Raw genomic sequence first — 21378 nt, forward strand, 5'->3', positions numbered from 1 at the left:
CTAGAAATGAACGTTAATAAAGCCCGCCCCCCCAAGGGATGGGACTCTCTCAAAGTCTTTATGTCGTTTTACATGTTATGTCAATGTTATGTCTAGCCTGAGCTAACGTGTTAGGTTTCTGGTCTAGAGGGGCGGGTCGCGGCTGAGATTTGCGCACGCCCTGATTGGATCTCATCGATCTGTCCGTCACCCCCGGCCCCTCCTCTCCCCCCTAGTGCAGCGCTACGTCACATCATTTGGAGCGACGCCCACCCGGAAGGGTTGACTCCCAATTTTAGACCAGAGCGGCCAATGTGTTCCTCCAGGCTTTCAATTTTTGCACCAACAAAAATGAAAGCCTGGTACCGAGGCTATGTTATGTCTAACCCCACATTTTCTCTAGCCGCGGACAATGCTTTATGTCATGCTGACATGTTGTCTGCTCCTTTTACCTTTTGAATGTTTTTTTTAATAAGGCTTTGCCTCTTTTTAATGTGTCTTATTGTTTTTAAATGTGAAGCATCGTGTGCCATGGAGAACGGTATTTTTTGCTCCCCTGTATATTGTGGAAGTGACGATAAATCTGATTGATTGATTGATTGATTGATTGATTGATTGAAAACCCCTCTTGGTCAATCTTCTGTTCTACAGGTGCAACAACCGTACCCAGTGTGTGGTTGTAACTGGCTCTGATGTGTTTCCTGACCCATGCCCTGGCACCTACAAGTACTTAGAGGTCCAATATGAGTGTGTTCCCTATAGTAAGTATCCCTAGTCCGAATCTATCCTATTAAAACATTTTCATTGATGTGCTTTTTTTTTTTAACCCATTCTATCCTGGGAACGATTCTGCAAATGTCTTCTAAATCCTGACTGTTTTCATGGAAAAAGCAGTTTTTCTATGTCAGTCGTTCTCAAACACCATCATGTCACTTTTCACGATTCTTCAAAAATAGCAGACCTCGAGTGGCGCGCTACGAGCTTGTAGATCTGCTATTTTTCAATGGCTAAAGCATAACATGATGCTGACACCAAAAGGGATTCCCGCCCAAAATGGGTTAACCCATTGTCACCTGAGATCAGATTCTATGTCTTCTACATCCTGACGGTTTTCTGAAAAAGCTATGTTTCTGCATGTCAGTCGTTCTTCGATTAAAAAAAAAAAATAGCAGACCTACAAGCTCGTAGCGCGCCACTCGCTTGTAGATCTGCTGTTTTTCAATAGCTAAAGCATAACATAATGCTAACACCAAAAAGGGGTTCCCGCCCCCAAAATGGGTCAAACTGTTTGTCTTTTTTAAGAATAGACAGATGTGTTGTAACAGTGGCCGCTCCCGAATACTAACGAATAAGACGAGGTTTCCTAAATCTGCTTTGCCGGGGCCGGCGTTGGTGAAATGAAGTTGATGCAGCAATCTTGAAAAGCAAAGATAAGACTTTAAAATGTGTTTAATGAGCATTGGTTGGCCCTGTATTTGTTTGACTCCTCCCCCTTTTCAGTCCACTCCATCATCCAGGTGCTCCTGTGTTTATTCCTACTAACAACATCATTGCATGTTTTAACCCATTCTGACCTGAGATCAGATTCATACGAAGGTTTCCGCTGGACACACACTGGTCTGATTAACCCATTCTGACCCGAGATCAGATTAAAAAAAATGTCAGTCGTTCTTCGATTCTTCAAAAAATAGCAGACCTACAAGCTCGTATCGCGCCACTCGGTGGCGCGATATGAGCTTGTAGATCTGCTATTTTTCAATATCTAAAGCATAACATGATGCCAACACCAAAATGGGTGCCCGGTCAGAATGGGTTAAGGCCGAGGAGAAGAATCCTTTCTTGAGGAGATTCACTACGGAACGGATGTACAGTAGTGGTCTTCACTGAGATCAACTGCTCTCGTTATGGACTTGGTGTGGGGGATGTTTTCTTCAAAACGGATTCAAACACTAGATGTCAATTGGTTTCTTATTCCGTGGAGCTGTGAGTTATTATAATTAACAATTGGAATATATTAACAAATGTGATTTTAAAATAACATGGATTATATTCTATAAAGTTTAGCCATGGGTTCATTTTAGTCTTTTTTTTATTTTTTTATTTTTTAACCAGACTGAAAATAGCCAAGTAGCTCTTCTGCCTTTTCATTTGGGTTGGTCTAGCTTTAACAACAGAGTTAATCCCTGTCTAATGAAACAAACCATTTAGCATTGAAAACATTTTGTGACATATATGTACTTTTCCTCTTTGAAACGGGCATGTTTCCTTTCTCATTTCACCCCTTTTTACCCCCACTAACCTCGGTGCTCACATTCTTCTTAAACTCCTCAGTCTTTTCATGTTATCTCTATAGCCCGCCCGTATGGAGTCTCAACTGCACTACCAACGAACCACCAACCAGCTCCATAATAGGCCTGGTTTCATCGAGGGTTGTCGCTCATTATTCGCTGTGGCACTTTGTTTTTCTTCACTAATATAATTAGAGTCCGTATATAACCTTACTGCCAAGTGATATTCTGTGTGCTGTGGTGGGCGAGCAACTTTTTGGCACCGTGTTATGATTTGTGTCTAATAAAGTCTGAACAAATTTCAATACAGGGCCAAAAATAACGCATGTGCTGTTTCTCAAAGAATGTTATCAGATGATATCTGCCCAGCTTTTTGGAGGCCTGAACCGTGCAGCGTCTTTAACCCATTCTGAACGGGCACCCGTTTTGGTGTTAGCATCGTGTCGTGCTTTACCTATTGAAAAATAGCAGATCTACAAGCTCGTATCGCGCCACCGAGTGGCGCGATACGAGCTTGTAGGTCTGCTATTTTCTGAAAAATCGAAGAACGACTGAAATTTTTAGAATCTGATCTCAGATCAGTGTGTGTCCAGTGGAAACCTCGTATGAATCTGATCTCGGGTCAGAATGGGTTAAAATCGTGCCATGGGGGGGGGGGGGGGGGGGGGGGGAGGGGGGGGCATTATGTTTAGTATGGTGCTTACATAGTGGACTGCACTATGCATTTTGAGGTAATGGGGCAGGACGGATATCATTTGAATCGTCCCAAAGAGCAACGCATAATTATATAAACATATAAGCAAATATATTTCTGTCCCAAATACTAACTTCTGTTTGTTTGAAACCCCTATAGGATTTACAAACACACTACTAGCCTCGGGGCGTTTTTATTTCCAGGAAGAAAAAGACCAAAAAAAAGAAGGTGTCTGGGACCGCGTCCCACTTCAAATTGGGCATAGAAGAGTATAGCGCAAACGTCCATCACTCTCTGCTGATTTCTGATCGTCTGCACCTTGTTGTTAAATTGATGCACACGCGCACACTCACACACACACACACTCCTCTCTATCTCTCTATCTCTCTGTCGCTCTAATTAATTAGTCTCATGTCGTGCAGCTGCGGATCCTGACTAATGAAAGTTTTTCCTCCCCCCTCCCCCTCTATAGTTCCTATCCCCCCCCCTCCCCCCCCACTACATACATACATAGAAGGTCATGTCCTCTTTAACAAATCTCTTCTCTTGTACCTGCTGCTGGTGGTTGGTTGACTCACGATAACCTTTCTCTCCCTTTTTGCACTCTTTTTTTTTTTTTGCTTTCTTTTCCAATGCCTAAAATAGAAGTGGAGCAAAAAGGTAAATGAGTTGATCTGGTCCTCTTACCCCCCCCCCCCCCCCCCCCCCCCCACCCTCCGAATACTTGTTCTGTGGTGTCGAATACAGCCTCCCCCCCCCACACACACCCTCACATCTCCTCCCCCTTGATTGCCTTTCCTGTCCCAAAGAAACATTCTACCCCGTCCCCGTCCCCAGGTTGTTTGCAACACTTGGAGTCCAGATGATGAATTAAAAAAAAAAAAAAAAAAAAAGAATTCAGAAAGAAGTCCAGGCGTTATACCAAACATAATCTGTCCCAGACGTTGTGAAACGAAACGCAATGTTGAATATGGATCAACGGGCCAATAAAAACCCCACGCCGCCCACGTGCGCGTGTCCCAGGCCGCCCACGTGCGCGTGTCCCAGGCCGCCCACGTGCGCGTGTCCCAGGCCGCCCACGTGCGCGTGTCCCAGGCCGGTCTTATGTAGTACTTTTAACCCATTTAGTACTGAAAAACAGATTTTTTTAAAATTCCAGGCATTCCAGGCACCCCCCCCCCCCTCCCCAGAAGTAAAGATTTGAGTTAAAAACGTTCGCTCTGAAAATATACATTCAAAAGATTTGCACCACATTTTCCACGACTTTTCAAAAATATAGCAGACCTACAAGCTCGTAAGCTTCGAGCTTCGAGCTTGTAGATCTGCTATTTTTTCAATAGCTAAATTATAACATAATGCTTTTAAACACCAAAAGGGGTTCCCGCCCCAAAATGAGACTATACACACTGGCAACATGGCTGAGTGTCCATCGTGTTAAATGAACACTCAGTGGATGTTGCAGTCGACATAGTTTTGATAACGATTAGATAAATGATAACAATTAGATAAATGACGTGTCTACTGTATATATTGTGTGACTTTGCTTGGTCTGACCCTCTGCACGTGATGTGAGATGTGTAGCAGTGATGGCTGAGTGAGATTGGCCAACAACAAAAAAAAAGTGTTAACATTGATTGTTTTTTTAGTAGAGACGTCGTCGTCAAAAACAAATCGGGCCCAGTTTGACCCCTGAACCAATTCATGTCAATAGTTTGGAAACAAACAAGAAAAACCTCACTCATCCATCAGTGGTTATATATACTGTACACCCCCCTTTGTCGTTTTGCCCACAAGACGTAGTGAAAAAAGAAAAAATCCTTTTACTTGCTGTTCAATCTGTGTGTCTCCCCCTCCCCCACACCTTCATCTTGACCTTGACCTCTGCTTTGCTGCCGCCACCAAAACATTGACACTCTTTGTCACTCACTCCTTCCTTCCACCACACAAGAACGTGGAGTCTCTCTCTCTCTCTCTCTCTCTCTTTCCCCTTACTTATCATATCTGGTTTATGACCCCCCCTTAAAGTCATGTGAGTGTGCATGTTGCCAATGTGTGTGTTCATTTATCCAGCTGTTAATATTCCTCGCCCCCCCCCCCCTCCCCAGAGACAAGATGGTATTTACAGAAAAAAAAAAAAAAAAGATGTAAACCCTATCTCTCTCTCTCTCCAATGTTCCATCTCTTCCATTTGCAGGATTTTCTACTTTTGTACTTTTCATTTGGGGTCTTTGTCCCAGTTAGCGCGTTCGTTCAGCAGACTCTTGAGATGTTGTCCCCTTTTTCACAACCTCACATTTTTTGCCATTCGGAAAAGAAATAACCATTAGCATACTCATTTGTATCCCATTATTTCTTCCCCCTTACAACACAACGCACAACGCAGTGCAAACACAGTAGTTGAAACATTCCTCCAAAAATGTTACAGTTACCTGATCTCTTTCTTGCCTTGCACTCCATTCATATACAACAGCGACAGGAACGATTGATGTGTCGTGTCTTATAGCGACATGTACGATGTGTGCGACAACACGCCGGAGCTTTCACAGTACTGACTGCAGTGTTGTTTTCGTCGACTAAAACTAAGACGAAAAATGTTCATCGACTACCTTTTTTCACTGACTAAGACTAATAAAAACGAATCTATGATGACTAAAACTAAGACTAAATATACTGACAATTTCGTCAACAAATAAAAACTAGACTAAAATGTTAGAAAGGGACTAGTGGAAAAGAGATCCAGTTTTATGCTGGGTTGCATGCTGAAAATAGCAGATATCTGCTATTTTCAGCATGCAACCAAAGTGTAAAATATGTCATTACAACGACATCAAGGCCTGTCAAAACACATTTTAGTCGACTAAATCAACTGTAGATTTAGTCGACTAAAATCGTATGACATTTAGTCGACTAAAACTAGACTAACACTAAGACATTCCAGGTGACTAAAATGTGACTAAAACTAAATGAAAACTATTCAAGAGACTATGACTAAAATCTAAATGTGCTGCCAAAAACAACACTGTTTCACAGTACTGACTCGGTTCCGTCTCTTGTCTCCACCTCTCTCTCTCTCTCTCTAGTCTTCATTTGTCCCGGGACCCTGAAGGCCATCGGCGAGCCCACCTTCGTGTTCGAGGCGGAGCAGCGGGCGGGCGCCTGGTGCAAGGACCCCCTGCAGGCCTCCGACAGGGTCTTCTTCATGCCCTGGACGCCGTACCGCACTGACACCCTGGTGGAGTTCGCCTCGCTCGCCGACTTCGCGGCGGGCCGGCAGACCACCAGCTACAAGCTGCCGCACCGCGTCGACGGCACGGGCTTCGTGGCCTACGACGGCGCCGTCTTCTTCAACAAGGAGCGCACGCGCAACATCGTCAAGTTCGACCTGCGCACGCGCATCAAGTCCGGCGAGGCCATCGTGGCCGCCGCCAACTACCACGACACGTCGCCGTACCGCTGGGGCGGCAAGACGGACATCGACCTGGCGGTGGACGAGCGGGGCCTCTGGGTGATCTACGCCACGGAGCGCAACGACGGGCGCATCGTGCTCTCGCAGCTCAACCCCTACACGCTGCGCTTCGAGGCCTCCTGGGACACGGCCTACGACAAGCGCTCGGCGAGCGACGCCTTCATGGTGTGCGGCGTGCTGCACGTGGTGCGCTCCACCTACGAGGAGGAGAACGGCGATAAATCGTCGACGGCGGTGTCGCGGAGCCACGTTGACTACGTCTACAACACGGCGCTGGGCCTGGGCGAGTATGTGGTCCAACAGGACGAGATCCTCTTCCCCAACCGGTACCAGTACATCGCCGCCGTGGATTACAACCCGCGGGACAACCAGCTGTACGTGTGGAATAACTTTTACGTGCTGCGCTACGACCTGGAGTTTGGACCGCCGGATCCCGCCGAAGGTAAGCCCCCCCCCGCCTGCCCGCCCGCCACACTGTGTTTGTTGTTGTTGTTGTTGTTCAGCATTGTTGTTGTCTTTTGTCGACTAAAACCATGACCAAAAAATGTTCGACTACCTTTTTTCACTGACGAAAACTAAATGAAAACTAAGCTAAGCTATGATGACTAAGAATAAGAAACAAATACAAACTTAGACTAAAATGTTAGGTATAAGTCAAATAAGTCATTTTACACTTGGTTGCATGCTGAAAATAGCTCACGACGCGTCCAGCAGGAAGAAGTGCTGAAGGCATTTTGCTGAAGGCTACGCTGCGTCGCTTGCCCAGGTGACGTCACTCATGGTGACGACTGGCTGCCACTCAATCAAGTGACTGCTTAAGCCAATCACAGCGCGACTTTTCCGGGACTTCTGTGTGTGCCGCTCATGCTTCCGCGGTGCTTCGCAATTATTGTGCCTTAACATTTTGACACGCGCCCCCAGAGCCAGAAGAAGAGGCGTCTACCTTTTTATATGTCTATTGGTTGAACCAATTATTCTCCAGCGCATTGCTCCATGCCCTCTAGACCAGAAAGCACGCTGCATGGCTGAGGGCCATGCTACTATACAACGTTCAGCCACATTGTCTTTGTAATGTGACGAGCTTCTGTTGTACGCTGTGTGACTGTGTCGTGTGTGTGTGTGTGAGACTGTGTGTGTGGGGCTTTATGTCACGGATGACTGCCTTTTAATTTGGAATACAATTCAGGTGTGATATGGAGAGAAAAAAAGGTAGTGTGTTAGACAGTCTCTGGGAGGAAAAAAAAGGGGCCTCATTTGCAAAACAGAAATGACAGATTCAGCCCCGGAACGAGGGGTCTCTCCCACGGGGGGGGAGCCCCGTGCACGCTGCCACAGAGCCCTGCCCGCTTCTGTATTACCCCCACCAGGCCAGCACCATTTAAAAACAATAGCAGACCTACAAGCTCGTAGCGCGCCACTCGGTGGCGCGCTACGAGCTTGTAGATCTGCTATTTTTCAATAGCATAAGTATAACATAATGCTTAGTTAAAACACCAAAAGCGGGACGGTTCCCGCCCCAAAATGGGTTAAATACATTTACAAAATCGAAGTATATCGATATGTAAACGGCAAATGTCGTATCGTTTGACTTTGTATCGTATCGCTTTGCAATGGAAATAATCTGTATCGAATCGTTTTGCAATGGAAATGATCAATTTCATCAAGTTTAATTAGTAGCTACAGTATATGGAATTCCATTCCATATAGCTACAATTGGTCCATGGACAAATGTGTGTATTCTCATGTGTTCATGTGGGGTTTGTCCACATGACGTGGTCAAAAACAATGTCCATCTATTTGCTAGAGAATCACTGTGTTTACTTATTTATATCCATAACAATACATCTTTCCCTTAAAATACCTGCACTGGTTTCACACATATTTTTAATGCATTTGCTAAATAGTTACTGTAAGCTCAGTTGGCCTTGTGGTTAGAGTGTCCGGGGTTCGATCCCCGGCCGGGACTCTAAAAATGGGACCCAGTGCCTCCCTGCTTGACACTCGGCATCAAAGGGTTGGATTGGGGGTAAGTCCCTGCGGACTTATGGGTCTCATGGCTCGGCAAGGCTACTTACTAGTTTCACACATATTTTATGCATTTGCTAAATGGTTACTGTATCGATATTAAATAATTGAATCGTATCGTATCACCATAATGAACCAATATGGTCCATGCATGTATCGTATCGTATCGCTGTTCAAATGTATCGTTACACTATCAACCTTATCAAATTATCTAATCTTAGGCCTTTATATCCCAATAAGCTATTCGGAAACAATTTACAATTTAGGCATTTAGCAGACTTAATCCAGAGCGACTTACATTAAGCAAGAACAAAAAAAGCATGGGAATACATCACATAAAGCATTTATCATGAAACATGCGTAAGCTAAGAAAGTAACAGTGGAATATCTATATAATGAAACTATACATGTAAACTATACATCTATACTACTATGCTATACATATGTACTATGACGTGCTATGACTACATACAATGCAATTATAGTGCTGTCTACATAACATGCTATAAGTCTGTATCAAATGCTATCTAAGTCTACAGAAATGCTATTTAAGGGGGTGGGGTAAGTGCTATGGGCCATGATGGATTCTGAAAAGGTGGGTTTTCAGACTACGGCGGAAGATTGGGAGTGATGCTGCAGTTCTGACTGCAATGGGAAGTGCATTCTACAGTTTTGGAGCCAGAAGGGAGAAGAGTTTGGGACGTGTGGAGCGTTGTCCCGGCGTTTTTAGTGAGGGTACTTCCAGCAATGACCTTGTGAACAATGACAATGACCTTGTGAACTTACTTCCCTCTTAACCCATATTCTTTCAGAGCGAACGCTTTTTAAAGTCAAATCTGTGCTTCAGGTGGGGGGGGGGGGTCCATGGAACGTCATATTTTCAGATGGGGGTCGGCGGCCAATTACATATCATTTTTGGGAGTCCTCGACGTGAAATAGTTTGAAAACCACTGACACAGAAACATGAGGTTTTTCAGAATATACTGTCAGGATTTAGAAGACATTTTGTAGAATTGACCTCGGGTCCAAAATGGGTTTAACCCATTCTGAACGGGAACCCATTTTGGTGTTAGCATCACGTTATGCTTTAGCTATTTTTTAAAAATTGAAGAACGACTGACATTTTTTTTAAATCTGATCTCAGGTCAGAATGGGTTCATCAGACCAGTGTGTGTCCAGTGGAAACCTCGTATGAATCTGATCTCAGGTCAGAATGGGTTAACGCTCGCAACAGGATTGTGAAATCTCGACCACGCGGTGTGACAGCCGAGCGAGGTGATCCAGCCCTTCCTCTGCGTTATAGGATTTGGGTCCTGTGTGTTGTTGTTGCCATGGCTACCCTCTCATCACTCCACATAACAGAGGTTGTCGTTTTTTTTATTTTTACAATAGACGTGGGTGACAATTTACAATTTACAATTTAGGCATTTAGCAGACGCTCTTAATCCAGAGCGACTTACATTTAAGCAAGAACAAAAGCATGGGAATACATCACATAAAAGCATTTATCAATATCATGAAACATGCGTAAGCTAAGAAAGTAACAGTGGAATATCTATATAATGAAACTATACATACACTATACATATAAACTATACATATTTACTACTATGCTATACATATGTACTATGGCGTGCTATAACTATATACAATACAATTATAGTGCTGTCTACATAACATGCTATAAGTCTGTGTCAAATGCTATCTAAGCCAACAGAAATGCTATCTAAGGGGTTAGGGTAAGTGCTATGGGCCATGATGGAGTCTGAAAAGGTGGGTTTTCAGGCTACGGCGGAAGATTGGGAGTGATGCTGCAGTTCTGACTGCAATGGGAAGTGCATTCCACAGTTTTGGAGCCAGAAGGGAGAAGAGTTTGGGACGTGTGGAGCGTTGGCCCGGCGTTTTTAGTGAGGGTACTTCCAGTTTCCCTGCGTTGGCTGATCTGAGTGCGCGGGAGGGTTTGTAGGGTTCAATCATACTTGTAAGATATGGGGGAGCCATACCTTTGGTTGCTTTGAATGCCAGCATCAGAGTTTTGTATTCTGTGCGGGCAGCGACCGGGAGCCAGTGGAGGGAGCGGAGCAGGGGGGAGACATGTGAGAATTTTGGCTGGTTGAAGACCAAGCGAGCTGCTGCATTTTGGATCAGCTGGAGAGGCTTAAGTGCACATGCTGGTAGGCCAGTAAGGAGGGAGTTACAATAGTCGAGTTTTGACAAGACTGTTGTCTGGATTAGGAGCTGGGCTGATTCCTGGGTGAGGAACGGTCTAATTCGTCGTATGTTATAGAGTGTGAACCTACATGATCGAGTGACAGCTGTGATGTGAGCTTTGAACGAGAGCTGACTATCCAGGACAACACCAAGATTCCTGGCTGTTGGGACAGACGTTACCAGGGCGTTGTCTACGGAAATAGTTAGCTCCCGCATAGGGCAGGACTTAGCTGGGAAGAAGAGAAGCTCAGTCTTGTCTGGGTTCAGCTTGAGGTGGTTGGAGGACATCCACTGTGAGATGTCAGCCAGGCATGCAGTGATGCGCTCTTCCACCTGAGTGGCAGAGGGGGGAAAGGATAGGAACAGTTGTGTGTCATCGGCGTAGCAGTGATAGGATATATTGTGAGCAGAGATGATAGTGCCAAGGGATTTAGTGTACAGTGAGAAAAGGAGGGGACCAAGTACAGATCCCTGTGGGACCCCAGTTTGGAGGGTTCGGGGGGATGATAACAGACCTTTCCAGGAAACCTGGTAGGTCCGGTCGGTGAGGTAGGAGGAGAACCACTTTAGTGCCGTTCCACCGATGCCTAGCTCCGCTAGGGTGTCTAGGAGTAGCTGGTGGTTCACTGTGTCAAATGCTGCTGATAGGTCTAGGAGAATCAGTACTGCAGAGTGGGAAGCAGCTTGGGCAGCATGCAGTGCTTCTGTGACTGCCAGCAGGGCAGTTTCTGTGGAGTGGGCTTTCTTGAATCCGGACTGGTTGGGATCCAGCAGGTTGTTCTGTGAGAGATGGAGAGAGAGCTGGTTGGAGACGATCTCCATAATAAGCGTATAGCGGCTCTGGCATGAAACCAAGTTCAAGATCAAGCATCAAGTGTAGTGGGGGGGGGTGTGCGTGTGCGAGCTATAGGTGGCCCACATGGATCAATCAGGCTGGCTGATGAAGGTTTTAGAGGGTTTTAGAAGCTCGTAGCGCGGCACTTTACAAGCTTGCAGGTCTGCTATTTTTGAAAAATCGTGAAAATGTGGCGCAAATCTTTGAATATATATTCTTTCAGAGCGAACGCTTTTAACTCAAATCTTTGCTTCTGGGGGGGTGGGGGGGGGGTCCCTGGAAGTTTGTAACAACATATTTTCGGATGGGGGTCGGCGGCCAAATACAGATAATTCTGGGGGTCCTTGACAGGGAACAAAAGTTGAGAACCACTGATATAGAAACATATAGGTATTGCAGAAAACGATTTAGAAGACATCGTCGATGTCAGTCAGGCCTACATTGGTTAAATGAATGTGTAAAGTGGCTACGGGGGAGGCAGCGTGTTGTCATCAGACACGGGGTCCTTTACATCGCACTGATAATAATAATAGTAATAATAGGCATAATTAGTAATTACCTGCCGGCAGCCTCCTTATTATCCCTGAGAGCAAGTCCCTGTTACCGAGAGGTTGGGAGGGGGGGGTGATACAGCCTCCTTATTATCCCTGAGAGCAAGTCCCTGTTACCGAGAGGTTGGGAGGGGGGGGTGATACAGCCTCCTTATTATCCCTGAGAGAAAAGTCCCTGTTACAGAGAGGTTGGTTGGGGGGGGGGGGGGGGGGGAGAGGGGGCGATACAAGGATCTCAGCCAGATCTCATATCTAGTTAGAGGCTCAAGTTAGCCCCGGAGCGCTGGTCTAGATTAAGTTGTGATTTTTTTTAGATTTTAGATTTTACTTCTGGACGTTCCAGGGGTGGCAGGCAGTGGCAGGCGGGTGGGGGGGGGGGGGGTCTGACCCTTGGCCTACGTTGTTTGGGGGAAGAAGGAGGAGGGGGGAGGGGGGGGGGGGTGTGATGTCTCAATGTCTCAACGGTGCTGCTGAACTCTGGCCCTCTTGTCAACACGTCTGTTTGTTAGCTCACTGTTCGCTGGAATCTCCCCAGAGAGAGAGAGAGAGACAGAGAGAGAGAGAGAGAGAGACAGAGAGATTCCTGACAGCCAAGCAGTGGCTCAGAGATTGCGTCTGTTTTGGCCTTAAAACGGCCAAAAGGCCCAATTAACCCATTTAAGACCCATTTAGACCTGAGGACGATTCTACAAATGTCTTCTAAATCGTGACAAGTCTTCTGAAAAAACCTACGTTTCTATGTCAGTTGTTCTCAAACATATTCATGTCAAGGAATATATATGACCCCCATCTGAAAACATGTAGTTCCACGGACCCTCCCAAGATTTGAGTTAAAAACTCGCTCTGAAAGAATATATATATATTCAAAGATTTCAGGCACATTAGCTCATAGCGCGGCACCGAGTGCCGCGCTATGAGCTTGTAGATCTGCTATTTTTCAATAGCTAAAGTATAACATAATGCTTAACACATTCTGATCAGATCATACAAGGTTTCCACTGGACACACACTGGTCTGATTAAGATTCCAAAAAAGGCCTTCTAAATCCAAACTACAAGCTGTATGTAGTTGTAATCAGTGGTTCTCAAATATCTGTTCCAGGGACCCCCATCAGAAGCAAAGATATGTTTGCTTTAAAAAGTATACAACATATCCAATTGATTTTGGACACATTAAAAACAAAAACAAAGAACCGTTATACAATATCATATAGCACGTCACTTCTACGGGTGTAACGATAATAGTAACTGTATTGAAATATAAAATAATCTAAGTATAAATTATTGAAATGGAAACGGCAAATATCGCATTGTTTGATTTAGTATTTTGTACCCTGGAACAACATATTTTCAGATGGGGGGGGGGGGGGGGGCTGGGGGTCCTTGACGTGAAAAGGTTTGAGAACCACTGACATAGAAACATACGTTTTCTACTTTTCTTCAGAAAACTGTCAGGATTTGGATTTGGATTTGAATTTTGTAGAACGTTCACCATGCCTCGCATTGGCATGCATGCAAACGGCACTGCTCTGGTCCTCGACGTTCAGACGTACGCTATTGTTATTGAGCAATAAGCCACGAGAGGTCTCAGGTTACCGGGTATTTTACAATGGCTGGGAGGCGTATAGGCAGACCCGACGCGCACCGGAGGGTCTTCTACCCTCCCAGCCATTGTAAAAATACCCGGTAAGCTGGGAGCCTCGAGTGGCTTATTTCTTTTCTAAAAAGGTTACAAACGTATAGCAATATTAACCTTTTTTAACTATTAAATTCACAAAAGTAGCTACGCTTTGCGCCACCAGAGCGAGACACACACTTCCTTGTTTTGCTCGCCAAGTAGACTATATGTGACGGGAGAATAGCGCTTGATGTCTTTTACGGGGCTGCCTGGAGCCACACATTCACAGTCATATGAGTGCGGGCGCGGTGCTTAGACACGCCCGCACGGCCAGCGTGTGTTAGGCAATCAAGCGCTCCCCTTCCCCAGTACAGCTACAAGGCTGCAGGATGATACAAAGTGATTGAATGTGTGTATTATTGGTGAAATTTACAACGGTCACGTGACGGTAACCAGCCTATCAGAATCAAGTATTGGGACTATAACCGTTTTAGAAAAATGTAATTAACAACTGAACGATCACAATTACCCTTTTTTCCCCCTTGTCTCGGAAAAGAGCCTCGCGAGAACCCGGAGAGAAGTGGCCAACAACACAACAACAACACACAATGCAAATCCAATGAGGGGTTTAATGTGCTCTGACTCTCTCAGCTATACCGTAATGCCTCGGTAAACACAAACCGCCACACAGGGATGGATGCCGGCGCTGCCACTAACCCGTTATCGACGGGAAAAAACACCTTTTGGTGTTATTAAAAGCATTGTGTTATGCTTTAGCTATTGAAAAATAACAGACCTACAAGCTGCGAGCTTGTAGGTCTGCTATTTTTGGAGAAAAAACATTGTTCAAATGTGGCTTTGAATATATTCTTTCACAATGGACATTGTAACTCATACCTTTGCTTCCGGGGGACTCAAAATTAATATTTTCAGAGGGGGGGGGGGTCCTTGACATGGGGAAAAGGTATGAGCACCGCTGACATTAGAAGGTTTTTTTTTTCTGAAACCCTGTCATGATTTTAGAAGACATTTCGTCAGAATCCTCCTCGAGGTCTAAATGGGCTAATACCGCAGGAGCGCGAGGCAGCACACATGTAATCACAGGAACACCAATCAGGTGTACGACTTTACACGCCGTTGCTGATTCAGACCCATTTATTTTTATCCCCCCGCCGTGGCGTTGTGGCGTTCTACGACGTATAGATCTAAACCTAGAGGGAGCGTGTGTGGGGTACTCTCAACACCACCTGCCTGCCATCGTGCTTCATTAAGTGTATTTTACGAGAATGCTTTAAAAGGTTGCCTCCTACTTGGAAGGCAAATAGAGATGACTACTCCACCAGCAGCAGTACTCAGTGTGTGTGTGTGTGTGTGTGTGTGTGTGTGTGTGTGTGTGTGTGTGTGTGTGTGTGTGTGTGTTTGTGTGTGTGAGCGTGTGCGTTTGCGTGTGTGCGTGTGTGGGTTCGTGAATGGCACATGAAAGTAATTGGTTCATGTTTATTAGTTTTCCAAGATCTACACCTTTAACTTCCTCACAGTATATAGCTATTAGAATTTATTGCTTTTCATGATATAGAGTTGAATTAAACAACCTATTCTGTAGAGTAATCTAATGGTGCAGAAATAACGTCTCTCTCTCTCTCTCTCTCTCTCTCTCTCTCTCTCTCTCTCTCTCTCTCACTGAAACTGAGTGTCTCTCTCTCTCTCTTCTCTCACACTGAAACTGAGGAGCACTTGAGGCGGAGAGAGGAAATTAATTGTGTCCATTAAGATTCATGGAGCACAAAGTGAAGTCCCCTCAAACATCAAATCGGTGTATTTCCATTCCTTTGTCCTTCTTTCCGTTCCTCACTTAGCACTAACCGAGAGGCTGCACGGCTATACGTTTCTGTCACAAAAATCAGCTTTGGAGCTTCCATACGTCCTCGAGAGGACGTATCCAACTGGATTAGTTGGAATAGATAGACAGTGGATTAAATAGATAGATTATAGATAACTGGATTAAGTCAACCTATGTTAAAGGTGGCTGTTATGGCTGATACTAATAATTCCCTTTGAATTACTCAACCCGGCAGGCTAAACCTGGGAGCTAAAAAACTAACTAATGATGCGCCATCAAACAACGATACAATGATTCATGTCCAAACGAGCTCATATACGTTTAAAATGTTTACTTATCATTCAGTGCACCAAATGTTACAATACAATTTCCCATAAATATATATATGTAATAAATATGTGCAAAGAAGTGAGCAAACCAAACGTGAATGACCCAAACTATTGTCATAGCTGGCTCATGCTATGGCAAAGATTGGGAGGCAGGAGACAGCGCAACAGTATAAGAAACTGTATTTATTATATAGGGCTAGACAATAACTTAAATAACTGGATAACAACATAATCAAGCAACAGGTATGAGGTGTGGAGTCAGTGAATTAGTGGTGTAGCCGGTGTAGTGTATGGATGTGTGATACATGGTGTGGTGCATGTGTGGATGGAAAGAATAATCAAACATAAAGGAGCTGAGGCATGGAGGCTAATGCAGGGAGTGGAGGCAGCAGGTCTGCCTCTGGATCTCTCTCTCAACTGGCAGGGGCGTTGCATTTATAGCCTCTGGGAGACACCGGGCCCAGGTGCTCTCCCATTAGCCATTAGGCAAATGCCCTACCCAGGCTCACCTACAGGATGACAGTTAGGCAGGCATATTCTACTCATTATGTGTGGGGCATCACACTATCAAATAAAGTGCGAGTGCGAGTATCGCTCCCAGCCCACCCTGCCTCCAAGTTCAAAATGTATCGCTCCCAGCCCACCCTGCCTCCCAAGTTCAAAATGTATCGCTCCCAGCCCACCCTGCCTCCAAGTTCAAAATGTATCGCTCCCAGCCCACCCTGCCTCCAAGTTCAAAATGTATCGCTCCCAGCCCACCCTGCCTCCAAGTTCAAAATGTATCGCTCCCAGCCCACCCTGCCTCCCAAGTTAAAAATGTATCGCTCCCAGCCCACCCTGCCTCCCAAGTTCAAAATGTATCGCTCCCAGCCCACCCTGCCTCCCAAGTTCAAAATGTATCGCTCCCAGCCCACCCTGCCTCCCAAGTTCAAAATGTATCGCTCCCAGCCCACCCTGCCTCCAAGTTCAAAATGTATCGCTCCCAGCCCACCCTGTCTCCAAGTTCAAAATGTATCGCTCCCAGCCCACCCTGCCTCCAAGTTTAAAATGTATCGCTCCCAGCCCACCCTGCCTCCCAAGTTCAAAATGTATCGCTCCCAGCCCACCCTGTCTCCAAGTTAAAAATGTATCGCTCCCAGCCCACCCTGTCTCCAAGTTCAAAATGTATCGCTCCCAGCCCACCCTGTCTCCAAGTTCAAAATTTATCGCTCCCAGCCCACACTGCCTCCAAGTTCAAAATGTATCGCTCCCAGCCCACCCTGCCTCCAAGTTCAAAATGTATCGCTCCCAGCCCACCCTGTCTCCAAGTTCAAAATGTATCGCTCCCAGCCCACCCTGTCTCCAAGTTCAAAATGTATCGCTCCCAGCCCACCCTGCCTCCCAAGTTCAAAATGTATCGCTCCCAGCCCACCCTGTCTCCCAAGTTCAAAATGTATCGCTCCCAGCCCACCCTGCCTCCCAAGTTCAAAATGTATCGCTCCCAGCCCACCCTGTCTCCAAGTTCAAAATGTATCGTGCTTAGGGCCACGGTTCCCAAAGTGGGGGTCCGGGGTCTCCCCAGGGGTCCTTGAGGGAGTTCCAGGGGTCCCCCACCTAAATGATAGTTAGGAACCAAATGGACCCTTAAGGTCCCCACACACCGAGCGCGTGTTCGGGATTTTTAGCAGCGTTTCTCCATCGATTTTCCGGCCAGTGTGCATTGTGCAACCACCTTTATGGGTCTGTAACTCTGAGAGTGTACAAAAGTATACCTGGTTATACTTCAAAACACTGTAGATGGTTTGAACCCAACACAAAGTCCACACACAGAAAGTCAGTTTAAGGTTTTGTGTTGAAAATAAATAAATTTCCGAGACAAGGGGGAAAAAAGGGTAATTGTGATCGTTCAGTTGTTAATTACATTTTTCTAAAACCGTTATAGTTTAACGGTTATAAATGCAGTCCAAACCTTTGGGATTAATAATGTGACAATTTGTACAATATCCCATTACCATTATCCAAATTAATTCCTTATTATAATATTTTTACATTTTGGAAAAAATCTTTTGCAATGTGAAATGCCACCGAATTCTTAATCCTTTTCCTTGTCTTCATGGGCCAACTTGTGAAGGCAAAAGTTTCTGAATGCTCTCAGAGCCTGCATATCTCCGCGTGCTGAACATAGCTGATCTACAAGCTCACAACATGTCGCAGACGCGACTTTTCAGCACACACTTTGTACGACGAAGAATAAATCAGGCATCAGTGCTCTTCACTCACTGGGAGGGAGATTAATGTCTTTTGTTGGCCGATCATCATGTATGGACACAGGCTACCTTCTCGATGCAAACATAACAAGCTTTGGAAGCATTATTTTGTGGCACATTATATGTTTAATCAAACAACAAGTTTACCTCCTCAGTCCTCACTCATTGTTTGGGTCGGGAGCTTACAGTCTATGGTCGGGAGTCGGCTGTCTGTGTAGATCATGACTGATCATCATGCAGTTAGATATGCGCGCTGCGCTCCAGTGAAATTGTACAGCTGAGAAAGATTAGTTCATTTGTGTCGGATAAGCTGTGTTCAGACCTGAATATATATTCGCCTCGGTTCGTCCAGTTTGTACCGCGGCAGGTCGCGCTGCGCCCGTTTGCGCAATTCTCGTCTTTGCATTGACTTTGTATGTAATCGCGCCGCTCTGTCTGACCATCCAAGTCTGAAGGGTTTATTGGTGGGTTTTCGTGAACGATCGTCCTCTGAACACTGGGCGTCAGGCCAACGTCCAATGTCTTTATCAATGGAACGGGCAAAGCACTGCGGGATGTTTTATTTCCTTCCACTCATCCTTCCAGCAAGTCGCACCTGTGCGACTTGCTTCCTCGTAAAATTTTAACTCGCACGTTAAGAAATTAAGTATCATATGCGACCTATTAGGGGGGTCCCTGGCATATGTTTTCAAATGGGGGTTTAATAAATGTTGATTTTAGGGGTCCTTGATGAATAAGTTTGAGAACCCCTGGCTTAGGGGCACCAATGTGACTCCTATTCTACACCCTCTGTGTTTAGTCCCTCATCAATATTCAGCTTCTTCCCCTCGCCATCGAATGTGTTAGTTGTTTTCTTCTTAATCACTGTATCTTAGAGGAGTAGCAACACTTAGTATTTGAATTTGTTCTATACTCTTGCCTGGTTCCCCCAAATGTCCAATCCATTTGAGGGCATATTATAGTTGTACGTGCTATAATTACTAGGGACCGCCAATCTGTTCACAGCAGTTGTTATAAGGACTGATTCTAGATCAGCACTATTATTATCTGTCTCGAAAGCATCACCATATAGAGCTGATCTAGAATCCTTATTTCATTATCATTTATCGCTAACTAGCTTACATTGGCATATCTGCCATCCTATTCTTTAAGATATCAGAATCAATATCGGCCTTGAAAGGTTCATACTAGTCGACCGCTACATTATACATTTGGCTGATTATCCCCCTTAATAACATTTATGTATGCATTTCAAGGACATAATCTATAGTCGCTCCAATAATGCTTTGTGAACACAAAACACAGAGTGATCAATAGTCAGACCTCCCTTTAGAAGTCTCACTTAACCCATTCTGACCTGAGATCAGATTCTAAAAATGTCTTCTACATCCTGACAGTTTTCCATTCTGACCTGAGATCAGATTCTAAAAATGTCTTCTACATCCTGACAGTTTTCCATTCTGACCTGAGATCAGATTAAAAAAATGTCTTCTATGTGTCAGTCGCTCTTCGATTTTTTTCAAAAATAGCAGACCTACAAGCTCGTAGCGCGCCACTCGGTGGCGCGCTATGAGCTTGTAGATCTGCTATTTTTCAATAGCTAAAGCATAACATAATGCGAACACCAAAAGGGGTTCCCGTTCAGAATGGGTTAAAACGGATACCATGCCAATAAAGAGAAACACCCAAATACTCAACGAAACAAAAAAAAACCTTACAGGGACACCAACCAACCAAGCAATGAAGCATCGTCTGTCATGCACACACACACACACACACACACACACACACACATTGACTTGATTTCTGTACAATGGATTCCAAAGAAAAGCCAATCAAAAGAGCCCAAGAATAATTCCCTGGCGCATTTCAAAGTAACGCAGAGAGAAAGGAGGAAATTAATTTGCCTCTGAGGTATAGCATCGATCTGAGCTCTGAAGAGATGCACAGACAATTAATGGCCTCGTCCAAGAGGCTGCCAAGAAGCATCGGACTGAACTTAACCACTTAAACCCATTTAGATCCGATTAAAAAAACAAAAAACTGTTTCTGAAAAACCCATGTTTCTGTGTCAGTGGTGCTCGACCTTTTCCATGACAAGGACCCCCAGAATGAAAATGTGATGTTCCAGGGACCCTCCCAGAAGCAAAGTGCTTTAAAAATGTGATGTTCCAGGGACCTTCCCAGAAGCAAAGTGCTTTAAAAATGTGATGTTCCAGGGACCCTCCCAGAAGCAAAGTGCTTTTAAAATGTGATGTTCCAGGGACCCTCCCAGAAGCAAAGTGCTATAAAAATGTAATGTTCCAGGGACCCTCCCAGAAGCAAAGTGCTTTTAAAATGTGATGTTCCAGGGACCCTCCCAGAAGCAAAGTGCTTTTAAAATGTGATGTTCCAGGGACCCTCCCAGAAGCAAAGTGCTTTTAAAATGTGATGTTCCAGGGACCCTCCCAGAAGCAAAGTGCTTTTAAAATGTGATGTTCCAGGGACCCTCCCAGAAGCAAAGTGCTTTTAAAATGCTTTTATAGAAACGTGGCAGTGTTCATTTCGTCGACTATAAAACTAAGACGAAAAATGTCCGTCGACTGCCTTTTTTCACTGATGAAAACTACATGGAAACTAAATAAAAACTAACTTATGATGACCGAGACTAAATATATTGACATTTTCGTCAACAAATAAAAACTAGACTGAAATGTTAGGAAGGGGACTATAGTGGACAAGAGATCCAGAATAAGTCATTTTACACTTGGTTGCATGAATAGCAGATCTACAAATAGAAGATCCACAAGCTCACAACGCGTCGCAGCGTCGCGAGCTTGTAGATCTGCCGTTTTCAGCAAGGGTAAAATCAGTCATTTTACGACGGCCTCGAGGCCCGCCAAAATACACGTCGACTAAATCAACCGTTGATTTAGCCGACAAAAAAATCGTTCGATATTTAGTCGACTGAAACTAGACTATAACACTAAAACATTCCAGGTGACTAAAATGTGACTAAAACTAAACGAAAACTATTCAAGAGAATAAAATCTAAAAAAAACTGCAGTGAGCTGAATCATCAAAAAAAAAAAAAAAAAAAAAAAAAGATTTCTGAATGTACTGTATAGCATCATGCACTCTAAGCCTGTGTTCCAACCAGGCTGTGAGGCATACTGTACAATGCTTTTCTCCAGCAGCAGAAATGTTTACTGTACTGGGGGCATTGTTATAGGAACGGTGGAGAGGGGCCGCCCTGGAGGGGCCACAAAGTCAAGGAGCCAAGGGAATGTTTGGAGGCAGCGGCTCTAATTGTTTACG

At 44.9% G+C, this 21378-nt stretch overlaps 1 protein-coding gene across 1 annotated transcript in view; it reads left to right on the plus strand.

The window, feature by feature from the left end:
* Positions 1–21378, plus strand: part of LOC310871136 (adhesion G protein-coupled receptor L2-like) — a 142016-nt gene that overhangs the window by 42050 nt on the left and 78588 nt on the right. Inside the window, 2 exon segments of the mRNA XM_083782625.1 lie at positions 631–740; positions 6042–6869. Coding sequence (XP_083638751.1) covers positions 631–740; positions 6042–6869 — 938 coding nt within the window.

The sequence above is a fragment of the Protomyctophum parallelum genome, assembly GCF_964188405.1.
Source record: "Protomyctophum parallelum genome assembly, chromosome: 14".
Lineage (NCBI taxonomy): Eukaryota > Metazoa > Chordata > Actinopteri > Myctophiformes > Myctophidae > Protomyctophum > Protomyctophum parallelum.